The sequence below is a fragment of the Corythoichthys intestinalis genome, chromosome 9, assembly GCF_030265065.1.
Source record: "Corythoichthys intestinalis isolate RoL2023-P3 chromosome 9, ASM3026506v1, whole genome shotgun sequence".
NCBI classification, from domain to species: Eukaryota; Metazoa; Chordata; class Actinopteri; order Syngnathiformes; family Syngnathidae; genus Corythoichthys; species Corythoichthys intestinalis.
Genome location: NC_080403.1, coordinates 18717338 through 18744172, shown reverse-complemented (window position 1 = coordinate 18744172; position 26835 = coordinate 18717338). Strand labels below are relative to the sequence as shown.

Below are 26835 nucleotides of genomic sequence, written 5' to 3'. Positions count from 1 at the left end.
GATTAATCGCAATGTCATGCATGCAAACCATTGAAAAATTAAAAAGTAGTCTATATAGTGGTAATAGTCTTAAATCTATTCTGACTTTACTTTTCCTGTCATGTTTTAATGAGCTTTTAAAGCTGCTCATGCTAGGTAGCATATATAGATGTTTAAACAAGTAGCATACTCTGAGTAAGCCCTACCTTTGAATCTGTTCAGACACAGTTGAAGCAGACAAAAATCTCATTGGCGAAAACCCATGGCTGCCATTGACAGTGGTAGGATGTCCAAGCCATTTGAAGTGGGAGGGGTGGCAGCGAATGAAAGAATATTCAGTAGCTGCAGGACACTCACTTCAAATGGACGTCAACTAGTGAGAAACAAATTTCAGTCCACAGGAGAAGGATGCAGGTGCCAAATGATTGGACATCTTTCATCGTCAATGGCACTGAAAGTGTTTTCTTTTTTGTTGGCTCTGGTGTTAATTAATTTGTGAGTTAAGTTAGCGTTAACATGTCCTAAGTTAAAATACATGCATCATCACTAGGAAACATTTGTACAGAATTGGGCCATCTCAACAAATATTTAGATAGTCGACTAATTATTGATTAGCGGTAATTTTCGATTAGTTGACTGTTCGCCTCATACATCAATATATCAAAATCTTATTTTGATTAATTACAAAAATAACCAGTGTGCTTGCATCAATGATTACAAAAAATCTGAGAGTGTTAGTGTTTACTGCTAAGAGTAGAATGAAAGAGGATTTGAATAATTGTTTCGGTAAATGGTATCTCTAATCCATTAATCATAGATAATTTGATCAACGATTACTCGTTGCAACCGTAGTGCACAAATGGGTGAGTTCAGGGGCGCGGCGGGGCTCCCAAAATGACAAATAATTCCTCTAAATGTCCATCCTGTATTTAAGATTTTATTTTTTTCTTGATTTTTTTTCCCATGAGAATGTCAATATGAAGGTTAAACTGGTTAGTTATTTAGAGTGGATGCTTTCATTCAAGCCTCACAAATACCGCACATTGTATTCTGGATGCGGGCCATTGCTTTCCATTTCCTAATGTCTGTTATATTCAATTATATTTCCATTAGTTGACTGGCAGGCATCCTTTGGCCAATAGGTCACAGCTGTGCTTTTTAGTGTCACGACTGGAAAATGACGGACTAAAATGCATACACTATGTACTCTTGTGGTTTCTTTATATTGGATTTGAGTTATGTATTCATTATTTTTGTCTTTGTCAGATCTTCACACGCTATGGAAAGTGCTACACCTTCAACTCTGGCCAGGACGGGCGACCGCTGCTGTTGACCATGAAGGGCGGCATGGGCAACGGTCTGGAGCTGATGCTCGACATCCAGCAAGACGAATACTTGCCTGTGTGGGGAGAAACAGGTTAGAGTTCTGCAAATTGGCTCAGAACGCCAGTAACAAAAGTGTCCACCAAATTCAATTACTGCAAGTGTTTTGATTGACTGCTCCAAATGATTTAAGCAGATTCCAAATCAGTCCACTGTTTTAATTGAAAGTGTTGTTCCTGGCTCAAACTGAAGATGAGGTGGTGCCATGATAAGATATTAAGTCTTCATTATGTCAAAGGTTTTAGTGCTTGAGGTTGCATGAAATTAGGTGCAGATGGCCAACTCAAAATTGTCTACGCTGAAAAACACTGATTGATATGGAGAGTAGCATCTGTGATGCGAAAGTGCCACTGAATGTGTTCCAAACATAATCGCTGATGTCATGTAGTCTGTCTTTGTTCCGTGGCTGTTAGCATTAGCGATAATGCTATCCACTCGCCACAATCTAAAAGCATTTGCACAAGCAGTTTTCGTTGAATGTGTTGCCCATATGAAGACAAATAGATCAATCGGATTTCATTGCAATACAACTTGATCAGTGGTATGCTCTGCTCGTGCTCAACATAATTCGCCAAATAGACAGAAGCATTCATCAGACACAAAATCAATGGAGACGACAGGCACTTCCATTGATGGTCCAGCTGTAGTTAATGGCCTTGCTGCCTTCTACTGTGAATTTCTTTGCCTAATGTTATACACACACACACACACACACACACACAATAAAACTAATGCTCAAAAAATATGTGGCTCAGACTTCTGTTTGGTTATTTAAGCTTGTAACTGCACATAATGATATCAGCGCATGTTGCTGAGCCCTTTAATTGAAAGTAGCCTGGCACTTTTACGCAGAAGGTGATAACGAGCATCAAGCGGGGTGGAAAATGCAGCAGGAAGCAGACATCCTACACTTGAATGAATCCCAGCTGCTCTGCCTGGGCTTTTCTTAGTAGCTAGAAAAAAAGAAAATCCACAGTACTGGTACCCCGCTTCTCTAGCTATAAATGTCTCCTCTAAAACAAGTGTTATTTTTGCATTATAAGAACGACCCTTGCCACAAATGGTGAAAAACTGCGTAACATCATAAAATCTTCATACCTATATTAATAGTTTAAACTGTAAATACAGGGTGACAAAAAAACAGGCCCCAACTTAGGATAAGCACTATTTACTGTTTTTTATTTATTTATTTATTTTTATTATTATTTTTTTTAATATAAAGAGACTGTTGCTATAACTATTTTTTTTTTCAAAGAATAATGCATCATATCAGGAATAAACTAGTTTTAGCTGAAATCTGTTTTTATTCCTGGAAAAAAAAAAATCAATAAATGTCACCTATCCAAATTTGGGGCCTGGTTTTTGTGTCACCCTTTACAGCTGCCCAAAATGATTATTTTGCAATTAGCTGTGGTAAATGTAAGAGTTTGAGTGAAGAACACATTATTTTTCTTACATTAGTTAATGTATAAGTAACTAACGAATGAATTTTTTAAAAAAAAACCTGAAAATTAACCTGTCCTGTTCAGCTGCTTGACATGGAGAATGGGAATCTGAGTGTCCTATAGACAAGTTTCCTGAGCGAAAATAGGGCGGTACCATGTATGGCGTTTGAATTAAGCAAAGTTTTAAACTGCCAAATCAAACCAGAGGAACCCACGAATTCCCCAAAAATTTATTCAGCACGATGTGGATGACACTCCGGGACTTTCTTAGTCACACTTGGTTGTGTGAACTCCTGGAAGCACCTATATTTGGGGTCGTCAACCCGTGTTTTAAAAGCCGCATGTGGCTCTTTAGCGCTGCCCTAGTGGCTCCCAGAAGCATTATCAAAAATGTTTGAAAATGGAAAAAGGTAGGGGAGTGAAATATCTTTTTTGTTTTGATATGGTTCCCGTAGTTGGACAAAAATGACACAAACATTCTTTGCGTTTTCCAATGCTGTAAAAACGTGTACAATAAATATTAAATTTCAACATTTCTGTCATTGAAGATTTGCGTCATAGCCTGCGACACACGTTTTTAACAGCAGGGCGGGATGCTAGGCAGGTGGCTATTGTAAACAAACCGACGGCCGTGTGATGGGCCATGGATCCGAAAAGGAAAAAGAAAAATAACTGAGGAAAACAGAGGATTTAACGTTTCTTGGACCGAATCATTTGCATTCATTGTCAATGCGGAAGGATTGCCTAGATGTTTACTCTGTGGTGAGAAGTCAGTGAGAGAAAAAGTACGATTGCATTACCTTTGAAGAACTTAAAGGAGCGCAAAAATAGACTTAAGAAGTAGATTGCATCACCATACTTCACTACTGCTGCAAGTTTGTTGCAACCCGGGAGATAATAAAGCATGGAAAACCGTTCACAGATGGTGAGTACATGAAGGTGACATTCATCAGCATATCAGAACACCTATTTGCAGACTTCAAAAACAACACCGAGATAATACAGAAAATCAAAGACAAGGGATATGTTATGCACGTACCATTTCGTTGTTTTTCCGAAACCTCAAAATAAAAATGACTTCAAAAATCAGATTTGTTTATTGGATTTGTTTAATTTAATAAAAGCAATGAAACAATTCATTGATATTGTAATGAAGTTAAACTTGAGGTGCTATCATACAACAGAGTAGTCACGTGGTGCGTTGAATGCACTGCAGGGAAAATGAACATTAAATCTTAAAGGCTCATTATGTATTTTTAGCCAACTTAGTCATTTTGATAGTAGGCTAATATAGCTAAAACTGATACATAAAGTATGTGTTGCCATAATTATGAGGCTTATGTAAGATTTTTACATTTTGCGGCTCCAGACGTATTTGGTTTTTTTTGGGGTCTAATATGGTGCTTGTCCTCCCCTGTCGTGATGATGGCAGATGGATGCGGCATTTCCAAATTATCTTTTTTGAGGGATCTTGATGAGTAATGCCATTCCAGCTCCACTGTTGTTTTGGTTGGGGAAAGTATAAAACGGAAGTCGCGAGCAGAAATGCGGAAGTAAAGCGGAAGTACCTCGGGAACTTGTCTATTGGTCTGAACAATTTTAATGTATCACTTGGTAGTATGATATACTCCCGTTGTGATTATTCATTGTGTTTAGTTCATTAGGTGAAAGCAATGATCAGGAAGGGATTATGGGGGTGTCAGAAAGTAAAAAAGAAGAGGAGAGAGACAAAAGAGAACAAACAACAGCACGAAATACATCAAACGCTTATACCTTATTGGCCCGAATATAAGACCTTTTTTTTGCATTGAAATAACACTGAAAAAGAGGGGGGTTGTCTTATATTTGCGGTCTAGACATTACACCCTTTCACGACGCTAGATAGCGCCAGATATCATTGAAGCAAGCGATGTTCTGTCACGTCAGATCTCAGCTACTCCTTTTAGTTTAACCAGTTTGCATTAGTTTATTGCAATGTCGGTCCTTATTTAGATTTGTTTCAAGACTACAGTTACAATTAGACTTCACTTTGATGGTTAATGCAGTTACTGCAATTTTGTTGTTTTATCACTATAGATTCGTTTATTTACATTTCAAAAACCAGAAGCCATTCATTTACAAATGTGATTGATCTTTAGTTTACATATTTAAATGTTCAGATATTAAGATTTGAATGAGGCAAAATAACATGCTTTTTCTCTCACATATTGTTATAATCATTTGTTTCGGATGTACTGTAATTTTCTGTATAAAAATTAATTTGGTGTTCAACAAGTGTTTTTTCAAACTTGAGTCTTGAAAAAGAGGGGGCGTTTATAATCAGGGCCGTCTTATATTTGGGCCAATACGGTACTAACTATGAATATAGTTGTGCTATCGTCAACTAATTGTATTTCCGTTGGACAACATCTTATTAATTTGATTCGATTAATGCCTTGACATTCTGTTTTGGTCATCAGACGAGACATCGTTCGAAGCTGGCATCAAAGTTCAGATCCACACGCAGGACGAACCGCCGTTCATCGATCAGTTGGGCTTCGGAGTGGCGCCGGGTTTCCAGACCTTCGTTTCCTGTCAGGAACAACGAGTGAGTCTCAGCCAAGTTGATGTATGGCCTCCTTAACACATGAGCGAAACAAGAAATGTAGTTTCACTTTTAACCGAAGTTAGGCAGCGACCCTCGGGTTGCTGAGATTTCCTATAAAACGAATCTGTCGGACATGTTGTTAGACCTTTTGGCATCGTCGGACCTCTTTTACCAGCCACATAAAGTTGTTTATTGTCCCGGCCATTATAGCAGTGATGAATTTCAGGGTTCGTTTTGGGACATTCACCATCAAACACGCCTGATGCAGTCCTGGCGGGGGTCCCAGCTCAGCTCGTGCTACAACACCCTCATCTTCGCACCCCCGCACCATCCCTTGCCACACAACCATCTGTTTGCATCTTTCTGTCCTCACATCACAGAAGCCTCTGTGAGCTTTTACTAGGCTTTTTCCACCCGTGCTCATTTAACATTTAAACATGCGGTACTGCCCTTTGTGGCTTTAATTAGTAGCAAAAGGCATCTAAAGTGTAGTTAGTGGAGCGCAGTGGGTTTTTTACACTGTTATTGAATCTAATACAATACAATAACTAGCTTTTAGCCAGGGGGGAAATTAAATGTCCGAACTGACCAAAACAATTCAAAGAATCTATTTTTGTGGCCTTTTCCTTGGAAATGCTGGAATGAAAAATGTAAAATCACTCATCTTTGAACTAAAAGTGAACCCGTGGGAGCAAAATACGCAAACAATACAAATGAAAAGTGAGTTAGATCAATAACTTAAAGCAACAGTTTGTAATTAAATCCACCCTAGAAAAATCATTTTCATGGTACATTAGTTTACAAGAAGAATGCCATAGTTGGTGTTACCATAGCGACCATGTATCGCCCACTTAGTGCTGCCTTCCACTAAGCTCTGGCACAGTTAATATGATGGTAAAATTTTCAATTTGAATTATGGTCGCCAATTTCCTGCAGGTTCAAGTGTTAGTGTTAGTTACAGTATTTTAGCTGGTCGCTACTTAGTGGTGGGGATGCCCACTTACAGTAATATTTATATCTTTATACGCAGGTTTTTCTGACAATTCATTTGCAATCGCAAAAAATTTAAAATTTGAAATTGAAAACTCATCTTATTATCTAGTTCATATAATTACAAATTTAAAAGAATTAAGAAATCAAGGTGCACAAAATTTGTATTCAGATTTGCCAAAAATGTATGATTCCCCCAAAATTTGACAAAAATATCAATTTTATTTCCAAAGGCCCTTCATTTCTGATGGGAAAAGCATGACCTGAAATCAACAGGAAATAACCTGAAAAAGCCCCAAAATGTGCAGCTGGTAACCCCAGAATGCCCCAAAAATGTGCAAGAACTGACCCAAAATATACAGGAAGCTGCCTGTATGTACCCTAAAATTAACAAGGAAAAAATCCATAATCAACTCAGTGACTACCACTGACAATGACTGACATCCAATATATTGAAACTGGGAGGACTAGCTGAGAATGCTCATCTTTCAGTGTGATTGACAGCGCTAGACATCCAATGTTCATTCGCCCCAGTCCAAATGGATTGGCATCGTCAATGACACACAACGAGTTAACAAGGAAGTGACCCAAAATTGCCCCGAAATTAATAAGAAATGGCTTACAATTAGAGCTGAAACGAATACTTAAGAAATTCGAGTAACTCGAGTTTAAAAACTGATACGAGTAATTTTATTCACCTTGAGGAATCGTTTAATTTTGCCAGCTCTAAGCATCACATTTTGCCCGGACTCCTTTTAATGCGGGACAACGCGCTGACGTCACGGGCGTAGAAGAAGAAGCAATAAAAAAAATACCTTACTGCAGCCGACAGCCGTTACAAACTGCGCCGACGTTGCTAAAAAAATACTCCCACATGTTGCTACGGTAGTAGCAGTTAGCGTCTGATGCTTGTCATAGATATCAAATGTACGAAGAACTAGATGCAAAATGACCGACTCTGCGGCGTTAATAAAACAGCCGCCATCTTAAAGCAGTACACTTCTCAGCGCTCATAGATAAGATTAATGTTACTGTCACTCGCTCACGTAACGTTATGCCTGCGAAGGGCTAGGTTTCTATTCATTATGACCACTGTCAATGCGTGGCTAGCTCTTACATAGAGGCTTTATTTAATCTGTGAAAACAGCGCTGTAGAGTAATTAGGGTGTAAAATAAAAACTTAATAATGCTAACAGTGGCGCCTCCAGAAATTTTTCATAGGGGTGGCCAGATGGGGCCACTTAAAATCTTGGGGTGGCACACCAAAACTAAAAGCCATAATTTCAGGTTTTCATTAGATTGTTGCAGTAAAATGGTCAGGGGAAAACTATTAGAAAGACTTAAGGACGCGGCTACTGATATACTTTGGTGTATTGTGTAATATTTGATGCCACCAATGATTTAATGTGCATAGTCCATAACTGTCCAGTCAACATTTTGAGTTCCACAACAATTCTGTTTTGTTGTGTCATGTATATATCAGGCATAAGGTGTACATCTAACTAGGGCTGTCAAACGATTAAACATTTTAATCGAGTTAATCACAGCTTAAAATGAATTAATCGTAATTTATCGCAATTCAAACCATCTCTAAAATATGCCATATTTTTCTGTAAATTATTGTTGGAATGGAAAGATAAGACAAGAAGGATATATACATTCAACATACTGTACATAAGTACTGTATTTGTTTATCATAACAATAAATCCACAAGATGGCATTAACATTATTAACATTCTTTCTGTGAAAGGGATCCACGGACAGAAAGACTTGTAATTTTTAAAGGATAAATGTGAGTTTGTATATTGTGACTAAATATTGCTATCTAGTGTATTTGTTGAGCTTTCAGTAAATGATACTGTAGCGACTTAACTGTTCTGCCCAAATGCATGATGGGAAGTGGTGCAAATGCTATATATCTTCTCTGCGTTAGGTACACCAAAGGGTGTTCAGAAAAAGATCAACTCCTGTCATTCTTACCCACGTCGCTTCCCACAATATTTATAGTTGCTGTGGGAGAGATGACAAAGCTTTTGCCAATTAAAAGCACGGCCCCAATGAATGCTTGTATCTACTCCACTCACTTCACACTGCCTCTGATCTGTGTATATAAGTAAAACGGAGCCATTGTAGGCTGTTTGCGGCAATGCGTGAGCGAGTCTCACCGCGAATGCGTTAATTGCAAAAAAATATTTTCACGTGATTAATTTAAAAAATTAATTACCGCCCGTTAACGTGATAAATTTGACAGCCCTACATTTAACAAAACAGAATAAATGCATTCATTTGGGATTCAATGCATAACTGATGCTCCAACAATCTAACGATATACTGGCAAGCGGGGTGGCCAACCAATTTATAGAGGTGGCCGAGGCCACCCCTGGCCACCCCCTGGGGACGCCACTGAATGCTAACTGTCAATTTTAGCTCACAAGTCATTGCTGGATAAAACACCAAGTAGCACTGGTGCCTAATGTGCTCCATTACAGCACAGCATTTATTTTGAACACTGCAAAAACTCAAAATCCTATCAGGACTTACAGTTTAGACTAACTTAAAACTTAACTAGAATTTATAGCTTGGCACAAGTGGAAATTCAATTGAAACGCGTGGGAAAAACACCTAACTTTTAAGTGATGTGTGTTATCAAGCGTAATGACGTTTTTACGTAAGAAATATATATACTTTTTTACAAGCTCTAAAAGTTTTTTGAGTGAAAGCAGTTAATTAGTCTTTTTTTTTTTGTCAGATTTGAGATGCAATTGTTGGCTGTTTTCAACAATGTACATCGAAAACAAAGACATTGATTGACTGAAAATGGTTCAATATTTAGATGAAATGTCTTGTTTTCTCATCTATATTTATAATTGCTCTTTACCTAAAAAAATATGTTTTATCCGATTACTCGATTAATCGATAGAATTTTCAGTCGATTACTCGATTACTAAAATATTCGATAGCTTCAGCCCTACTGAAAATCCACGGGAGGTGACCAAAGCATCCACCACAATTTGGAATGCTATCTCTTTAGATGTCTTTCTTTCTGTCCTTTCTTTAGAAATTGCAACTTCTAATTTAATTAGGTATTTAAGTTTTTTTCTGCTATATGGCGATCCTTTCTCCGTAGTTCAAAATATCTCTCAACAAGCTCGCACGGGATTCTGATGGTCTCTCTAAGTAACATTTGCCGTGATGTTTCAAACTGGGTCACTTGCCCTAAACACTTGACTTAAATAGTGGAAATAGAACATGTTCTGTCAGAAGAACAGTGTGGGCTGTAGAATAGGTCATGTAGTCACTGAATAAAATGATTCATTCCAACGTGTGGAAATCACACATAAAGAGGCTTAAATGACCCCTTGTGTTAGTTTAGCACTATGGGGCGCCTCAACATTATTACACTATGCATTCTGCCTGTGAAGGCTAGTGAAAGAGATTTCTTGTTCTGGTGAATGGTTCAGCCAGACAAATCCTGTGCTACCCTGTAGCTTGTATGCCATCAAGGGGCCCCAAAAATAGAGGACAGGACTTTGAGTCGCTCCACGTCCACACTTGACTTGCAGGCAGGCTGTGAGGGGAGAATTTTGCATGCCGCCAGTGTGTTTAGGAGACTGTCCCTCCTTGTTATTCTCCACTCCACAAGCAGAAGTCCTTTCAAAGAGAGACATTATGGTTTTTTTTAGAATTCAAAATAGTTCCCAGGTGTCTTAACTCATCGGCTGGCATTGAATGTGATAAATATCCAATCCATTTTCATGGTGATTAATCAACCTTTTAGAATTTTTAAAAAGAAATTTTAAAAATCCATGATGAGTAGTAATTTTAAGTTACACAGTAAGTTTATTAATAAATGCAAACAATATTGGATCCATTTGGTGTGTTATTGTAGTTATTGTTGGGGTTATGTTTTTTTCTTGTTTCTTGGTTATGTCTCGGTGGAACTGTAAGCACTGTTGTTTGCGTTGTTTTTTCTTTGTTGTGTTTCTGTGTGTGTGTGTATATGTGTTTCTAATTTGCTTTCATTTGGAAGTTTTCACCATGGTGAAGTCTAATAGGAATAAGCAAAAATACAAGCCCCTCCCAGTTACACTGGATTGGAGGTCTTTCGTAGCCGGGTTTACATTGAGCCAAATATTGCAGTTAGTGTTGCAGCTATCAATTATTTTAGTAGTCGAGTATTCCATGAACTAGTTAGTTCAAATAATCAAGCAATCGGATAAGGAACAAAAAAATTAAAGTGCCTTAGTCGAGCCTCAAACGGTATAAAAAAATAAATAAATAACTGAATGAGGCTCTAAGTACAAAAAAAAAGAACATTACATAGCAAAAGTCCGCTGGCGTAAATGCTATAAAATGCTAACTTTTTTTTCCCACAATGCTCTTAACAAATGGTTCAGACACATATTCCCACAAAAAATGGCTAAATATACCTATAAACTAAATTACAAATGCATTAAGAAAACATTAAGTCAAACAAAAACTTAGCTTATGTTGGTCTTAACAGGGAGTCGTTGGATCAAGCCATGTAAAATGAGTTATGTCGTAGTCACTGTTGCCACTAGAGGGCAATGTATCCACCCACTAAAATAAATAAAACTAAACGCAAACACTTTCAAAACAAACCATTAAAACGCCGCTTTACTTAAACGAATACTCGAAGCAGAAAAATTTAGTTCGAATCTTTTTTTTAATCGAATTACTCGAGTTAATTGATTAATCATTGCAGCACTAATTGCAATTGCAATTGAAATACAAGACCAAACCAAATTAAAATACTCCATATGACACCTTATTTGGAATAAGCAAGTTGGGGTGGAATATTTCTTTTCCCAAACCGATTGAAAATAAAATCCTGTTATGTATACGTTGATTTGGAAAGTTATCAGACTGTGTCCTTTCTGCGCATGCTCTGTCGTGATGTAAACGAGCAGTGACATTTACACATTGAAAATAAGGCACATAAAAAGAGCACAGAGCACTGGTCTGTGTTGCAGTTTGTTTTTAACACAAACTCTAAAAGAGCTTTACATCATCACATGCTTAGATTGCAGAAAGACAGGGAATCACGTACTATTTAACAGTACAGCTAAAGTTCAACAAAGCTGGGATCAACTGGAATGCCAAACAAAGGAGAAGGAGCAAATAAGATGTTGATGTTAAATGATGTTTAAACATTCACGACATCTGCGCCTACTATGCGCAATTAAAACCTTTGAAACCGTCTGCGTGTATCACGTGTAGATTTTCTGATTAAACATTGTAGCGCATGTAAACAGATTAGAATAATCACATCCCATGTAAACAGTTCACTTGAGATGTTCTAATGGAATGATTTTAACTGGAATGAAGTAAAAATGTGCATGTCAACTTGGCTATAAACTAGATTTTTCACTGCCATCTCTGCAAGGTTAAACTGGAATGTCTGTGGCATGCTTTTGGTGCCATTGGTTGTGTAAATGACCTTAAGTGCAGAGAATGATTTACAAATTCACAAAATATTTACTTTGTTGTTTAATATTACATTTGATTGGCCAAAATGCATCATAGAAACTCAACTCAAACTAGCAATTAATTAAATGAGATTCTTGCAATTACTTATGACTAACCACTAGAGGTGTGCAAAATTTCCGATTCTTAGATTATTCGTGATTCGGCCGTGGAAGATTCGAGAACGATTCACAAACATCCAAATTCCGATTATTGAAATATGCCAAGTAAAGCGGAAGTACAACACACTCAGCGCGCCGCGCGGGCTTCGGGACGGAACGGAGCGGGAGTAGCTAAACATTATGCTTCTCATTAACCGGCCCCTCGGGTAATGCCAACGCTCAACTCACGGCTCTAGCTCAACTCATGCCACGAGATAAAAAAACACAACAACATACCTGACTGCTGCCGAAAAGCTGCTACAAGTACAGCTAAGCTACATAATGTTACGGTAGATATCATTTATATAGGACTAGATGGATAATAGACTCGGTAGCGGTAGCAGCACATCTGCAAAAAGCTAGATGCGGGCGTTAATAAACGGCCGCCATCTTAAAGCAGTAAACTTCCCTGCAATGCTGTTGTAGCGAACCTTCCAAGCAAACCTAATTAACTTTTTATCTAAAATACTCCTAAATCGGTAAAATATTGACTTGAATCTATCTTTAAAATAGTTTTAAAACTTTCACATGTAAAAAGTAGAAAAAAGGGAAATTATGGAATAACGGGAGCAATTTTAACAACTTTAACGGTTGATTCACAACATTAAATTAATTGAATGTAGTTTAAAGCTGATGATACAGAATGGGGACTGGAGTTTTTTTATTTAATGTTATATTTGTTTACTGCTATATGTTAACTTGATACTGAAATAGTAGTTTGGTTTAGCCTGAGAGTATTTTTGAACAATTTTGGAACTAATGTACAAAACTTTATTTTAAAAAAAAAAAAAAAAGGAGGGGGCTGCATCAATAATCGTTTTATAATCGAATCGGAGCCTCTGAATCGTAATCGTAATCGAATCGTTAGGTGCCCAAAGATTCCCAGCTCTACTAACCACTTTGTTTTTCACATACACAATTTATAAGAGATGCATCCAGAATTCAGTGGCAGAAAATTTTCAGCCGAATGTGTCTAAAATGGTTTCCACTCATGAGGTTTTATTTGTTTTTATTTTTTTCACCAAAATAACATTACCCAAACCAAAGAAATTTGCTGCTAGAGGCAACATTTCCAGTGAATGATGGAATTAACACTTAGCCCCCTTTAAGCAGCTAACTGAATAGATAAGCTCCCCTAATGCATCTCTAATTATGGCACTCACTCATCATCCAAGCAAGTACGTTGAGAGACCACTGAGTGAAAACAATGAAAACAATAACTATTTGCATCTGTCAGCACATGTTTCATATTGACTTCACCTGACCTATTTTATAAACAGTGTTACTTGCGTGGGAAATATGCTGCTTTACCAGTGAGAGACTGTTCAATACTGCAGCTCATGAGTGAAGGAACAGATGTCAGTGTGATCAAGATAAAGCTACTTTTCATTTAAAAAAAAAAAAAAAAAAAAAAAACACAGCCACTATAACGGTAGAAATTAGGAGTGGGAACCTCTTTTTACCTCACGATACGATACGATTTGCGATACAAAGCTCACGATAACGATGATCTGACGATATGGCGGTACATTAGTCAGGAAATCATTCTAGGATATTCTACAAACAACTAATAAACGGTAAAACAAGCTTCTTCTGTGAACTGGAATGAGTTTATCACTAGTAGACGTCCAATCCATTTGAAGTGGGAGGATGGCAGCGAATTCGTTCATTCGCTGCCATCCTCCCACTTCAAATGGATTGAACGTCTATGGCCGGTAGTGGTAGCCAATGCCAGGCAATGAGGTAATTTTGGGCTATTTAAGGTCATTTACCTGTTGATTTTCAGTTACTTCCTGTTGATTTTGGGGTATTTTATGGGTCACTTCCTGTTTATTTGAGTTATAGAACAGGAAGTGACCTGGGAATCACCCAAATGAATAGGCAGTGACTCAAACTCAACAGGAAATGACCTGTAAATGCCCTGAAAATCGGACAGAATGACTATGAATGCTCTGGTTTCGAATGAACAGATGTTCCCAGTCTAAATGGATTGGGCGTCGAGCACCGTCAATGCAGCCTTAGAGTTAACTGAGACACTATTATGATGGATGATTTTGGTAGCAACTTGTTGGTTCCCTTTTTTTTTTTTTTTTTTTTTTGGACACCTTTTTAAAATGATATCTCGATTCTTGGCAAGAGTATATCAATAATATTTTGGGATACAAAGTATCACGATATATCACCATTTAGATATTTTGTCACACCCCTAGTAGAAATGGTATTGGCTTTTCTGTAACTTTTATACTAGCCAAGCATTTAATTTTGTATTAAATTTTATTTAATGTTGTGGATTGTTGAAATGTCAGTCCAAAATATATATGATCAAGTAAATAGATTTGCAATTCTAAGCATTAAATTTCATATTTTAAAAACAATCTGAATGATATTTCACTTGTGTTTTTATACAAAAAGATATTTTGAATGAAAATTGGTTTTCGGTTTTTGGCTTCGGTTTTCTCATATTTGTTTTTTGGTTACACGTTACTTGTTTGCCTTTGGATAACTTCCTGTTGATTTTAGAGCATTTCCATGTAACTTCCTGTTCATTTGTCACTTTAAGTTGATTTAGGATCACGTTCTAATAGAGATGTCCCGATCCGATCACGTGATCGCAAATCGGGCCGATCGCGATTTTTCTGAGGATCTGAATTGGCTGAAAAGGATCGGGCTTTTAATTAAAGAAGTATATTTATAGTATATTTCATATTTATGTATATACTGTATGTTTCTCTGCTTCATGCACGTACAGCCTTCACGCTACCTCTGCTTTTGCTGCTATTCTTGCTCACCAGTGCAGCTGGCGTTTGCTTGTTAAAGTTCACGATGAGTGACAGCTTTGAAGCTTTGATGTTGCCAGAGAAGCCTGGGAGCGCTATACTAGAAAGGGGCTGTATGTTTAACAAGCTCAACGATGATTGACACATCATTGAATTTCTTAAACAGAGCGGTAGTGTGAGTGAAATTCATCGTGTGTGTTTAAGTGTTTTCAGCAGCGTGAGCGGATTTGAGTGGATTCACTCAATGAAGCATTTAATAAAGGCAAGTATTTTTCTATGTTATCCTTGTTTAAAAATAATTTGGTGGGACAATAACATGTTTAAAGGTTTTTTGGGGGGGTTGGGGAACAATTTTTTTCGGTATTGGATTGGGACTCAGTATAGGCAGATTCTCAAAATCAGGTGACTCTTACTCAGGTCCAAAAATATGCAATCAGGACTTCCCTACTTTTAATGATTTTAGGGCATTTAAAGGTCAATTCCTGTATTATTTTTGTAACTTCATGTTAATTTTGGGGCAATTCGAGGAAGGTTTTTTTTTTTTTTTTTTCAAAAAAATAATGACCATCAATGGAGAAACACTTAAAGACTTAGAAAAAAAATAACATTAAATTTTGTGTTTTTCATGCAGTATGTACTATATGTAGTAAAATGGTATCGAGCATCAAATATTTGAGTATCGATATTCATTTGAACATGTTAGTATCATGACACCAGTATTAATTAATTAGTGAGTTACTCGTTAATTTGCAAAAGCCTTAACAAAACCAGTAAAAATTAGGTTTCTATTTAATGTCTTAATTCCATAATGTGTCTGCATGTGCTTTTGTTAGAGCAACCAAAGGATCAAAAATTACATTGCAGACGTCTTGGTAGAAATCAGCCCATTTCTAATGGTTGTCATCACTGTTTTAAATAAGTCAGCCCTTATTCCACCCCTATTCTGCTAGGCCAGTTACAAGTGTGGATTTCGTTACTATGACGACTCAGAACTAGAGCTATTGGTGGCTGCTCTTAGAGCGTTTGAATGTAAAAAAAAAAAAAAGCAACCGCTAAGCACACGCAAGCCTTTACAATGATTGCATGGATGATATTATTCCTGGTGGAATGAGCACCAAGCCCCCTATTACACTTTACTAGCGTGTCTATCTACAACTTCAAGTAAGTGCCGCTAGTGCAAATATGTGCATCCAACAATGCAGCTCAGCTCTGATGTGGTTTTACTTTGAGAGCGAAAACATGCACTGGAAAAAAATGATTTTTTATCAAATTTGGAATTGTAAATCAGTAAACATTGGTGTCACTTCCTTACAATTTCAATTCTTGTTCTCTCAAAGAACACAGTGAGCGGTCCTTCGGAGGGAATTAATGTCTGCCAATTGGGGCTATCTTGATGAATCAACTAATCGACAACTAATAGATTATCAAATGAATGGAAAATTATTTTGTAAGTAAGTGAATTGAGACTGCTAACAAAAATTAGGCAAGTCCTGTTCATCTATCATCTGTCTGTGAAAGGAAGATACAGATATTCATACAATTAATTAGCACGTAAACATACATTGCTAGGAGTTGAATTTTTACTTTTTTCTTGAAGGGGGAGAGGGACGCTTCTAACAGTTAATCAATTTCATTCCAAATTTGTGGTCCTTTGCACACAATGTTAAAGCTTGTACACTTTAGTCTTGTTTTTTTCCAGTGATTTGATTTTTATGCTTGGTGGTATAGATGTGCCTAGGAGCTCAATATGGGATGATGTCACCTAATTTTTGGTTTAGTTTGTGGATAATCAGATACATTACACGAGCATTTTGAAAGTGGAAATCTTTAAGCATTAAAAGGTTTTAGCACATTTAGAGTCATTCTTAGCTGCATCATCCCATGAGAGGTAACATTGAAGTTGCCAAGGTGGATACAATTCTTGTTTTTTTGGTTATTTATACAAAATAATGATTCATCTAGTTTGGCCCTAAAGAGTTCAAGATCAGTGTCTGGGGCACTATAGATCATGGCAATAATAAGACTTTTATTTTTCCACTTAATTCGACAAAAAGGGTGTCACTATCTTTTTTTTTTTTTTTTTTTTTTTTTTTACACCTGTCCTGCTCAGCTGTTTGACACGGAGAATGGAAGTCTAAGTGCCCGGATAGTCTGAACAGTTTTAATGTTTCACATTGAGAGTCTGACATACTCCCTTTGTGATCATTCAACATGCCTCATTTATTATGACAAAACAGCGAACAGGAAGGGGTCATGGGGGAACAGAAGAAAAGAAACACAACAGAAGAAAGAGAAGAAACACAACAACAAGAAATACATTGAACCCCTAACTACACTAACTACTAATATGTTTAGAATTGCAAAATGTATTTCCGGTTGACACCATGTGGGGGGCCTGTTGACCAGGGAAAGAGGGGGAAGAAGGTGGAGGAGTCTATAAGCTAAGTGATAGAAAAGGGGTAGAGTGTACACAAATCATCTCTGTGATTCAGAACCCAGTAATCATGTGAATCCCTAGTGAGTGTAAGCCCATTGGCGACCGACCCTGCGCCGCCCCGCCATCAATCCCGGCACTGAGACCCCCCGCCCGAGCGCGCCCAACAACATTCAGCCGTATGCGGGCCCCGCCGGGCACGCAGCAGCCACGCAGATGAGCGGAGACGCCACGTGGGCGCTGACACAGGGCCACGGGCCCCCACCCAGCCAGCCCGAGAAGGGAGGGTGGGCCCTGGGGGGGGGGGGGTGGCGCAGCCATTCCCTCCTCCCGCAGCCCAGCAAAGGAGCCCCCCCCCCCCCGGAATCCAGGGTGATCCCCCGGGCCACCCGCGCCCATCTGCCGGCCCTCGGGGATGGCAAGAGGGGACGCACCACCAACCACCATGCACGTCCCCAACCCTGTCCGCCCACCCGGGCCACGAACCACCGCCGCAGCCCCCCAGCCGACACGGCACGCCAGGGGGCCCCCAGCGGCCCACCAAGCCCAGGGCAGGGCAGGGTCCCCCGCCGTAGCAGGCAACATCCAGCCAATACGCCGCCCAGCCAGCGATCCGCGGCGGAGCACAGGGCGGATACCCAGTTAGAGAAGAGAGGGGAAGGCGGAAGCAGGAGAACGCCGAGGAGACGCCCTGGGGCGACGCGAGACCGGAGCCCCAACCTCCCCCCACTCCCGCGGCCAGCAGCCCAGGCAGAGAGGAGGCCACGCCTCGGGAGCCATGCCATAGAAAAAAAGTGTGGGACCCACCTACCACCCTATTACTGTGGCTGCCAGGTTCCCGGCTGGCAGCCATAACCCAGCACCGTGATGGGATTGTGAGGGGAGGGTAGTGCATTGTATGCATTAAAATAGGAGCTCTTGGCTTAGGGCAGTGGGACCGCAGCATGGAAATTCAGCCCAGCTGCCCGTCCCACCGCCCTTTGCCAGAGCTCTCCTGTGGAGTATGATGTGTGTGGTGCGTTAAAAAAAGGTGCAGGGATGGTAGGGCCTGCCGTGAGGAGGTAACCGTGAGGCACCCCCACCACCAGGTCCCAACCATCCCACAACCTTGGTGTGTGATGCATTAAAAACAGGGGGGAGCCAGGCCAGGACTGTATGGCCCCGTTCCAACTCTCCCGGGAGAGATGAATGAGTATGTAAGTGCCAGGGTGAAAGATATTTACCGTGCTGAAGTGAGGAGTGCGCGAGGTAAGAGGCAGGCTCCCGCGGGCGTGGCCACGTCCACCGGAGCAACCGGCCGCAGGGCCGGAGAAGCGCCAGGGCCCCGATCAACCCCCGCCCCAGATCACCCACGGCGCACCCGCAACCGCCCACCCCTCCCCCCGCCGCCCGAGCACCCACCCCGTACCCCGAGCAGGCGCTACGCCAAAAGGGTGTCAATATCATTGTCTGCTATGATGATAAAAACAAAAATCAAAAGCATTAAGTACTCTAACCATATTTATCATTTGTTAATGTTTAATTTAAAATTTTAAAAAGTGTAAAAATAAAAAAAATTAAACACTATTTTCGCACTTGTTTTTTAAATGTTTTTTTTTTTTTTTTTTATGTTTTTAATAAAAGACAAAAAGGACAAAACCTTAGATATTCTTTTTATATTTATTCTAGTGCTGTCAAATTTATCGCATTAACGGGCGGTAATTAATTTTTTTAATTAATCACGGTAAAATATTTGACGCAATTAACGCACGCACAGAATGACCCATTCATGTGTTGCCTCAAACAGTTTACAATGATGCCATTTTATCACATTGAGAGCGTAAAGGCAGAGAAATGAGTGGACACAGGCGTTCATTTGACCGCGCCATTTATTGGCATAAGCTTTGGCAACTCTTTCACAACAAACATAACTATTGTGGTGAATGACGTGGGGAAGAATGATAGGAGACGATCTTTTTCTTAACATGCTTAATTGAACACAATGCAGAACATACTGTATACCATTTGCAGCCACCAGTGACAGTCATGGTTGCCCACCTTCCTATCATGCATTTGGGCAGAACAGTTAAGTCGCTACAGTATCATTTAGTGGAAGCAAAACAACAATAATATTCCTATCTCTCAAAAAAATAATGTTCACAAAAAGAAAAGTGCTGAATGCAAAGAGAACTGGCATTCCCAGTCAAAATAGCTATGCAAAATACACATAAAACTTACGCAGACTTTGCCTTGGCTAGATCTCTAAATAATTTAAAACTCGCCACTGACACCTTGCGGTCCAACAATAATTTACAGAAAAATATGTCATATTTTAGAGATGGTTTGAATTGCGATTAATCACGATTAATTACTTTTTAAGCTGTGATTAACGTGATTAAGAATTTTAATTGTTTGACAGCCCTAATTTACTCCGTTAAAAGATTATTTATTAATTAATTTCTTTAACATTTTTCAAAAAGGGAACATTAAGTTAAAACAGATGATTTCCTTTCGCGGGTCACACAAAATGGTCAGTCGGGCAGCATCTGGCCCCTGCGCCTTGAGTTTGATAGCTTTGAACTAAAATAAATTTGTAACATGAAACAGTTCTCACTCAAGAAATTCAGTCAAAATGTGCATTTTATTCCAACGATGATCTAAATTTATAAATGGTCAGATTAAGCGTTTCGCAATATCCAATAAGTCAGTTTATCGCACGGTAAATATAAATGAGGTCGATAATCTTCCCAACTGCGATTTATAGCTGTGTGCTGCATGCACTCGGCACACGTGCGTGTTCATTGCACATGAGACTCCAGTTCCTTTCAGAGATTTTATTGGTCATCAACACAGCATAGAATTTAATACAAAATAAGGAAACTCATCCATATCAAACATTTTAAAACGTTAGTATTGCTATATTGAGGCTAATGGAAAAAAGACAATGTACTAACCACTTTAGCGTTCTATTAAACATCGGCGGTCTTCTGCAAAACGCGAACGTGCGGTTAAAAGGTAAAACTTCAAACATGGAAACTTGCTGGTTTACAGCATTTGCAAACGATGCAAAAAAAAAAATATATATATATATATAAAAAATCTACAACACATGCGTGATGAAAATTGAAGACAAGTGCACTTATTTATTTATTTTATTTTTTATACTGAGTGTAAAGCTTACTGTTAGCGGCTTAGCAAGCGTATTTCTGGTGAATATATCAAAATAAAAGCATGCCATGTTCAACATGTAAATCAATATTTCTGGAGATCTCACATACTTCTCATTCTACACTAAGAATAGCTTTTAAGTGACACCCATTATAAAAAATCTGATTGGCAATGAATAGTTTGGCTTAAAATTTGCTAAAGCCAAGTTATGCTTCTGCGTTGCGGTGACGGAGGAGCGACGGCGTAGACCCTACGTCATCAACGAGTATTCGAAGTTCTGCGTCAAGGGAACCCGTTGCTCTGTAATTCACCGCCAAGCCACTAAGGGGTGTGGCATTATGCTTGTGCGGTTTTGGGGGACTCTTGTCGAATTCTTTGAGTTGTCTTCCGGGTAGACACCAATGGCAACAGAGATGGAACGCTTGAATGTGGACCCTCAGCTTATCAACATTGAACAACAAATATTGAACATACAAATGTTGAAGCGAAGGCGACGCAGAAGACGGTTGCGGAGGTGATCTGTCCGACTGTTGATGCCGCACAGAGACTGGCACTCACATTCCGAATTCTAGCATCGGGTGGAAGCCAGCCAGCTGCGTTGTCCAGCGTTTAGTCGGATTTCTTTGCTGTGTCTTACAACCAGCCAGTGGGAAGCCATAGCAGATTGGCGGCTATGGAACTTCCTAAACTGCTTTGGAAGCCTTGATGGTAAACACGTTATCATAAAAGCACTGAGGCACTCTCAATCAGCGATGATGTTTCAAGTGAGTGAACTGTCTCTTGTTGAAAATAAACATCAAAACAACTCTTTTGACACCAAACCTGTGCTTTATTCTTCTTATACTTCAACTGTAAAATGTAAATAAGTCACAGACTCACAGCAAACATACAGTGGGGCAAATAAGTATTTAGTCAACCACCAATTGTGCAAGTTCTCCTACTTGAAAAGATTAGAGGCCTGTAATTGTCAACATGGGTAAACCTCAACCATGAGAGACAATGTGGAAAAAAAACAGAAAATCACATTGTGTGATTTGTAAAGAATTTATATCCAAATTAGAGTGGAAAATAAGTATTTGGTCACCTACAAACAAGCAAGATTTCTGGCTGTCAAAGAGCTCTAACTTCTTCTGACAAAGTCTAACGAGGTTCCACTCGTTACCTGTATTAATGGCACCTGTTTTAACTCATTATCGGTATAAAAGACACCTGTCCACAACCTCAGTCAGTCACACTCCAAACTCCACTATGGGCAAGACCAAAGAGCTGTCGAAGGACAAAATTGTAGACCTGCACCAGGCTGGGAAGACTGAATCTGCAATAGGTAAAACGCTTGGTGTAAAGAAATCAACTGTGGGAGCAATTATTAGAAAATGGAAGCCATACAAGACCACTGATAATCTCACTCGATCTGGGGCTCCATGCAAGATCTCACCCCTTGGTGTCAAAATGATAATAAGAACGGTGAGCAAAAATCCCAGAACCCCACAGGGGGGCCTAGTGACCTAATGACCTACAGAGAGCGGGGACCACAGTAACAAAGGCTACAATCAGTAACACAATGCTGCGCCAGGGACTCAAATTCTGCACTGTCAGACGTGTCCCCCTGCTGACGAAAGTACACGTCCAGGCCCGTCTGCGGTTCCTTAGAGAGCATTTAGATGATCCAGAAGAGGACTGGGAGAATGTGTTATGGTCAGATGAAACCAAAATAGAACTTTTTGGTAGAAACGCAGGTTCTCGTGTTTGTAGGAGAAAGAATACTGAATTGAATCCGAAGAACAACATACCCACTGTGAAGCATGGGGGTGGAAACGTCATGCTTTGGGGCTGTTTTTCTGCAAAGCGACCAGAACGACTGATCTGTGTAAAGGAAAGAATGAATGGGGCCATGTATCGAGAGATTTTGAGTGAAAATCTCCTTCCATCAGCAAGGGCATTGAAGATGAGACGTGGCTGGGTCTTTCATCATGACAATGATCCCAAACACACAGCCAGGGCAACAAAGGAGTGGCTTCGTAAGAAGCATTTCAAGGTCCTGGAGTGGCTTAGCAAGTCTCCAGATCTCAACCCCATAGAAAATCGGTGGAGGGAGTTGAAAGTCCGTGTTGCCCAACAATAGCCCCAAAACATCACTGCTCTAGAGGAGATCTGCATGGAGGAATGGGCCAAAATACGAGCAACAGTGTGTAAAAAGCTTGTGAAGAGTTAAAGAAAACGTTTTGCCTCTGGTATTGCCAACAAAGGGTACATAACAAAGTATTGAGATGAACTTTTGGTATAGACCAAATACTTATTTTCCACCATGATTTGGAAATAAATTCTTTAAAGATCAAACAATGTGATTTTCTGGGGGGGGGGGGGTTCCACATTCTGTCTCTCATGGTTGCGGTTTACCCATGTTGACAATTTCAAGCCTCTCTAATATTTTCAAGTGGGAGAACGTGCACAATTAGCAGTTTTTGGCCTGCTGGGTCACCGCTTCGTGTGGCCATTCGCTTCTGAACACACGCATACTTGTCTCAGAAGTTCTTCTATTTTTTTAAGCATTCACTGACCTCCAGCCCCGTATTTTCAGCAATCTCCCTCCACAAATTGCTTGCCATTTAGCAATCTTTATAATGCCTTGACGAAACATTGTACAGGTGTTCGTACTTGCTGACCTCCTCGATTATCCTATTGTCGGCTTGGTCCATTTTTAATGTAGCGCAAGAATGTTTGTAAATGGCGGTGTTTTCGCGTTGAACTAGAAGCAACAATCTGTGCGGACCAATCACAGTGACTACGCGCCACGTCAACGCGTTGTGACGTGACGCGTAGTCATATTTTGTGGAGGTGCATGTCAGGCTACAGAGGAGGGTCGGCGTAGGTCCGCCGCAGAACCATAAACCAGCCTTAACATGTGCACGTTGCAAGACAAGATGACAGTCATTTTGGCTCAAATAAACACTTTTGATGGGCTTGAATTGGAAGAGAACAAAAATGGCGTTGGGTTTCTCGCACATTTCATATTCTGCACATAACTAGCTTTCAGATGACCCGTTATGCATTGTGTGTTTTTTTTTTTTTTTTTTTTTTCAATATACAGTGGGACCTCGGCATACGATTCCTTCGACACACGATCTTTTCGACATTCGACATAAAATTTGACTCGCCATTTGTTTCTACATCCGACGACATGCTTGAAATACGTCGACATGAAAACGCCGCAGACGGACGCACATTGGATTTTCTTGTAAGAGAAATAAACACAGTTTGGTTGGTACAGGTAGTGAAACAAAGAAAAAGGGTGAGGCTTACCATTGAAATGAAGATGCAAATGATAGAAAAATATGAGCGTGGGTGCGCATCCGTGAACTGGCTCAACAATATCGCCGTAGAATGTCTACGATCGTCACGGTCCACCTCTGACCTCCGTTTGCCAGTTTTTATAAGTTAAAGTGTTATCTCATTGTTATTGTGGTAACATTGGCAAAGAAATCGCAAAGAAATCGCCAGCTTTGTCAGGTTTTTATCATTTATTTCAGAACTTGTCCAACTCAACACGCCTACTGTCATCCACAGTTGACGGCGTTCTCAACAAAACATTAAAAGTGAAAGTAAACTCTCAACCGCACCGCTCCCTCTCTGCCACGTCAGCGACGCGGTGCGTCTGCCACATTAGAACCTAATTCGTTACATTATTACAGAAATTATTATTATTATAAATATTATATTTTTATAAATATTATTATCCGTTTTTATTAATAATTTATTTGTTTTGCTTTGTGTAATTGCCATTTGTAATAGTACCAGCAGTATTTATTAAGGAATTAGTCAAGGGCGTAGGTTTGGTCTCAATCTTGGTCAGGACGATAAAATAGCCTAACCCGCATGTACTGGTACAATTTTTGCTTGGGACGGGACCTTAATAAGACCATGCAGATTGGGTGAACGGCATTCAGGGCTACATTTCTCACCAATAAGAACCAAATTAATTGATAGGCTAAATTATTAACGCAAAATAAAACTGTATTGATACAATGTATTGTACTTCCGCACTGCAAATTTGTTTCTTAATCTGATCTTTTTTTTTAATCTAGTCAAATAATTTTCTCCATCTTGTTTTGAGTGTTCAAGGCTAGTTAACAGATTAATGGGTCAGATTCTTCCACTTACTTTATGTAAATATTACTACAGTATTTGTTGTTATTAAGGCCATACATCCAAAAGTTGGTCATTCTTCACCTAAATGAAGAAAAAAATGCTTTCAAATAATGTTCTGAACAACATCTATTCTTGAATTGAGAACATTTCTGACAAACATTTTTTTTTTTTAAATATCAAAGATACAAATGTTTTGCTTAAAATAAGTCTGTTAAGCTTATTTTCAGCTATGTATTTTTCTAATTTCAAGAATTTTACTTGAAGCACTAGCAGATAATTTCACTTATTTCTAGCAGATTTACACTGAAAACAAGGGATTTTTTTCCCCTCAGTTTTAAGAAGGTGGGGTTTTTCAGTGCATATGTATTGGTTCAGGTGGTACATCGATTCAAACCTTTGTTTTCAAAAACTACTAAAGAAACATTTTAAAAACTTCCAGAATAAGTGTCTGGATTTTCTAAGCAAATTTAAATTGTGATAATTGAACGCATATTATATCAACATATCAAAAATGTTGAAATATAAAATACAAACTATATAATAATACAAAAATATACTATCCAGTATAGCAAAAAATAAACTGTTCTGTGGCTGAGCATGCACGTAATGTTAGAAATAGCTGCAAATGCAGCGGTTCCAAAGTAAATACTACAAACTTTCGATAAAGAAAGGAATATTTACTCACGTTTGATCATGGACAGACATGTAGTAAAGTTCTCATCAGACACATCGTGCCATGTGGCTGCACACAACTGAACTATACACGCCGCTCTCTCACTGTAAACGTCTTCGCCATGTCTTTAAGCATTTTTAATGCCATATTCATGTTGCACGTGTATGTTTATGATGTAACTTGTTTATTTAGCATCTTTGAAAACATTGAGAATCCAACTCAATGTAAAAGAGTGCTTAGTCACCACCACAAACGCTTCGGTAGCAAATTAGTTTCAGGTATCTAATCGAATACTCGAGTTAATTGATTAATCGTTGCAGCATTAGTAGGGTTCTATCTAAAGATGCACGATAAAATCGGTTACCGATAATTATTGGCCGATAATGGCAATTATGACATCACACTCATAATCCAGACTTTACAAAATTCAACCGATAATGCAATCCGATGATTATGTACTTGATTAAGCTTTCAAATGTGCACAATCGACGCGAATTTGTCCAATTCGGTGCCAGCGCCTCAAGCCCTCCTAAAGGCATTTTTGTGCAATTAGGTATTTACTTTGTAAGTCTTATTAATAATTAATGAATATACATTGTTTAGATGTTGAAATGTACTATTTGTTCACATTTAATGTGGAAAAAGTAGCAATTCATTCTATTTTTGCATAGTAACATTTGCTCCTGTGTATAATTTTAAATTGTATACCGATATATGTCTTTTAATAGAATTATTGGCTTCACATTATCGGTTATTGGCTGATAAGTGGAGGAAATTATTGGTTATCGGTATCGGTTGAAAAATTCATTACCGTGCATCACTAGTTCTATCCTTACAACATGGGAAGACAATTTAAATTACCTATATAATTGAGTCATTATAGCATGCAAAAAAAGGTTGCATAAAAGTTGGTCGGGACAATTTGAGCATTCTGAAAAGTTGGTTGTGTTATGTCCCTACCGTGCCTTTGCAAACCTATGTATGTAAAGGTACAACTGTAATTTGTTTTATTTAAGAATAACAATTTACTGCATTTGAATGTGTGACTTATTAAGATGTGTTGTCACTAAATCATTGGTTGAATTGGTTTTTAACAAATTGACAATAATATCGCATATCGGCAATAATTTATGAGACAATATATCGCCTACTAAAATTTGTTATCACGACAGGCCTACATCAGATTATATACAGTAAATTAAGACCACTGTTAGGTAATAGTATGACAAAAATGCTTGACTTTTTGTTTACAGGTACATTTTGAGAAATAGTCAGAAAAAAGTTTTACCCACCAGCTTCATTTCAGACTTGTCGGATATTCAGACACTCCAGACAACCAACTATTTGTATAGTAGACATTAAAAAGTCACAATGCCATAATTTGTCCCCTTTAATATCTTCTACTATATTTCCCCCTGGAATGCACACTTATTTTTTGTTTGTTTTACGATCCACATTGCGCACCATTTAGCGAGTTCCCAACCCAAAGGGCTCATAGCCAGCCATAAGGATGAGCCGAAGAGTCTCATAAAATCAATGATATGAGGGACAATCAATGATATGAGGGGCAACGCTTGTGCTTCTCTGCCTGATCGGCTGAAAAAAGGAATGCGGTTCGACCGTAA

At 38.9% G+C, this 26835-nt stretch overlaps 1 protein-coding gene across 4 annotated transcripts in view; it reads left to right on the top strand.

Moving 5' to 3' along the window:
* Nucleotides 1-26835, top strand: part of asic1b (acid-sensing (proton-gated) ion channel 1b) — a 448754-nt gene that overhangs the window by 360725 nt on the left and 61194 nt on the right. For all 4 annotated transcript variants that reach the window (XM_057846227.1, XM_057846228.1, XM_057846225.1 and 1 more), the window contains 2 exons: nucleotides 1246-1396; nucleotides 5267-5394. In XM_057846227.1, coding sequence (XP_057702210.1) covers nucleotides 1246-1396; nucleotides 5267-5394 — 279 coding nt within the window. The remainder of the gene's footprint in view (nucleotides 1-1245; nucleotides 1397-5266; nucleotides 5395-26835) is intronic.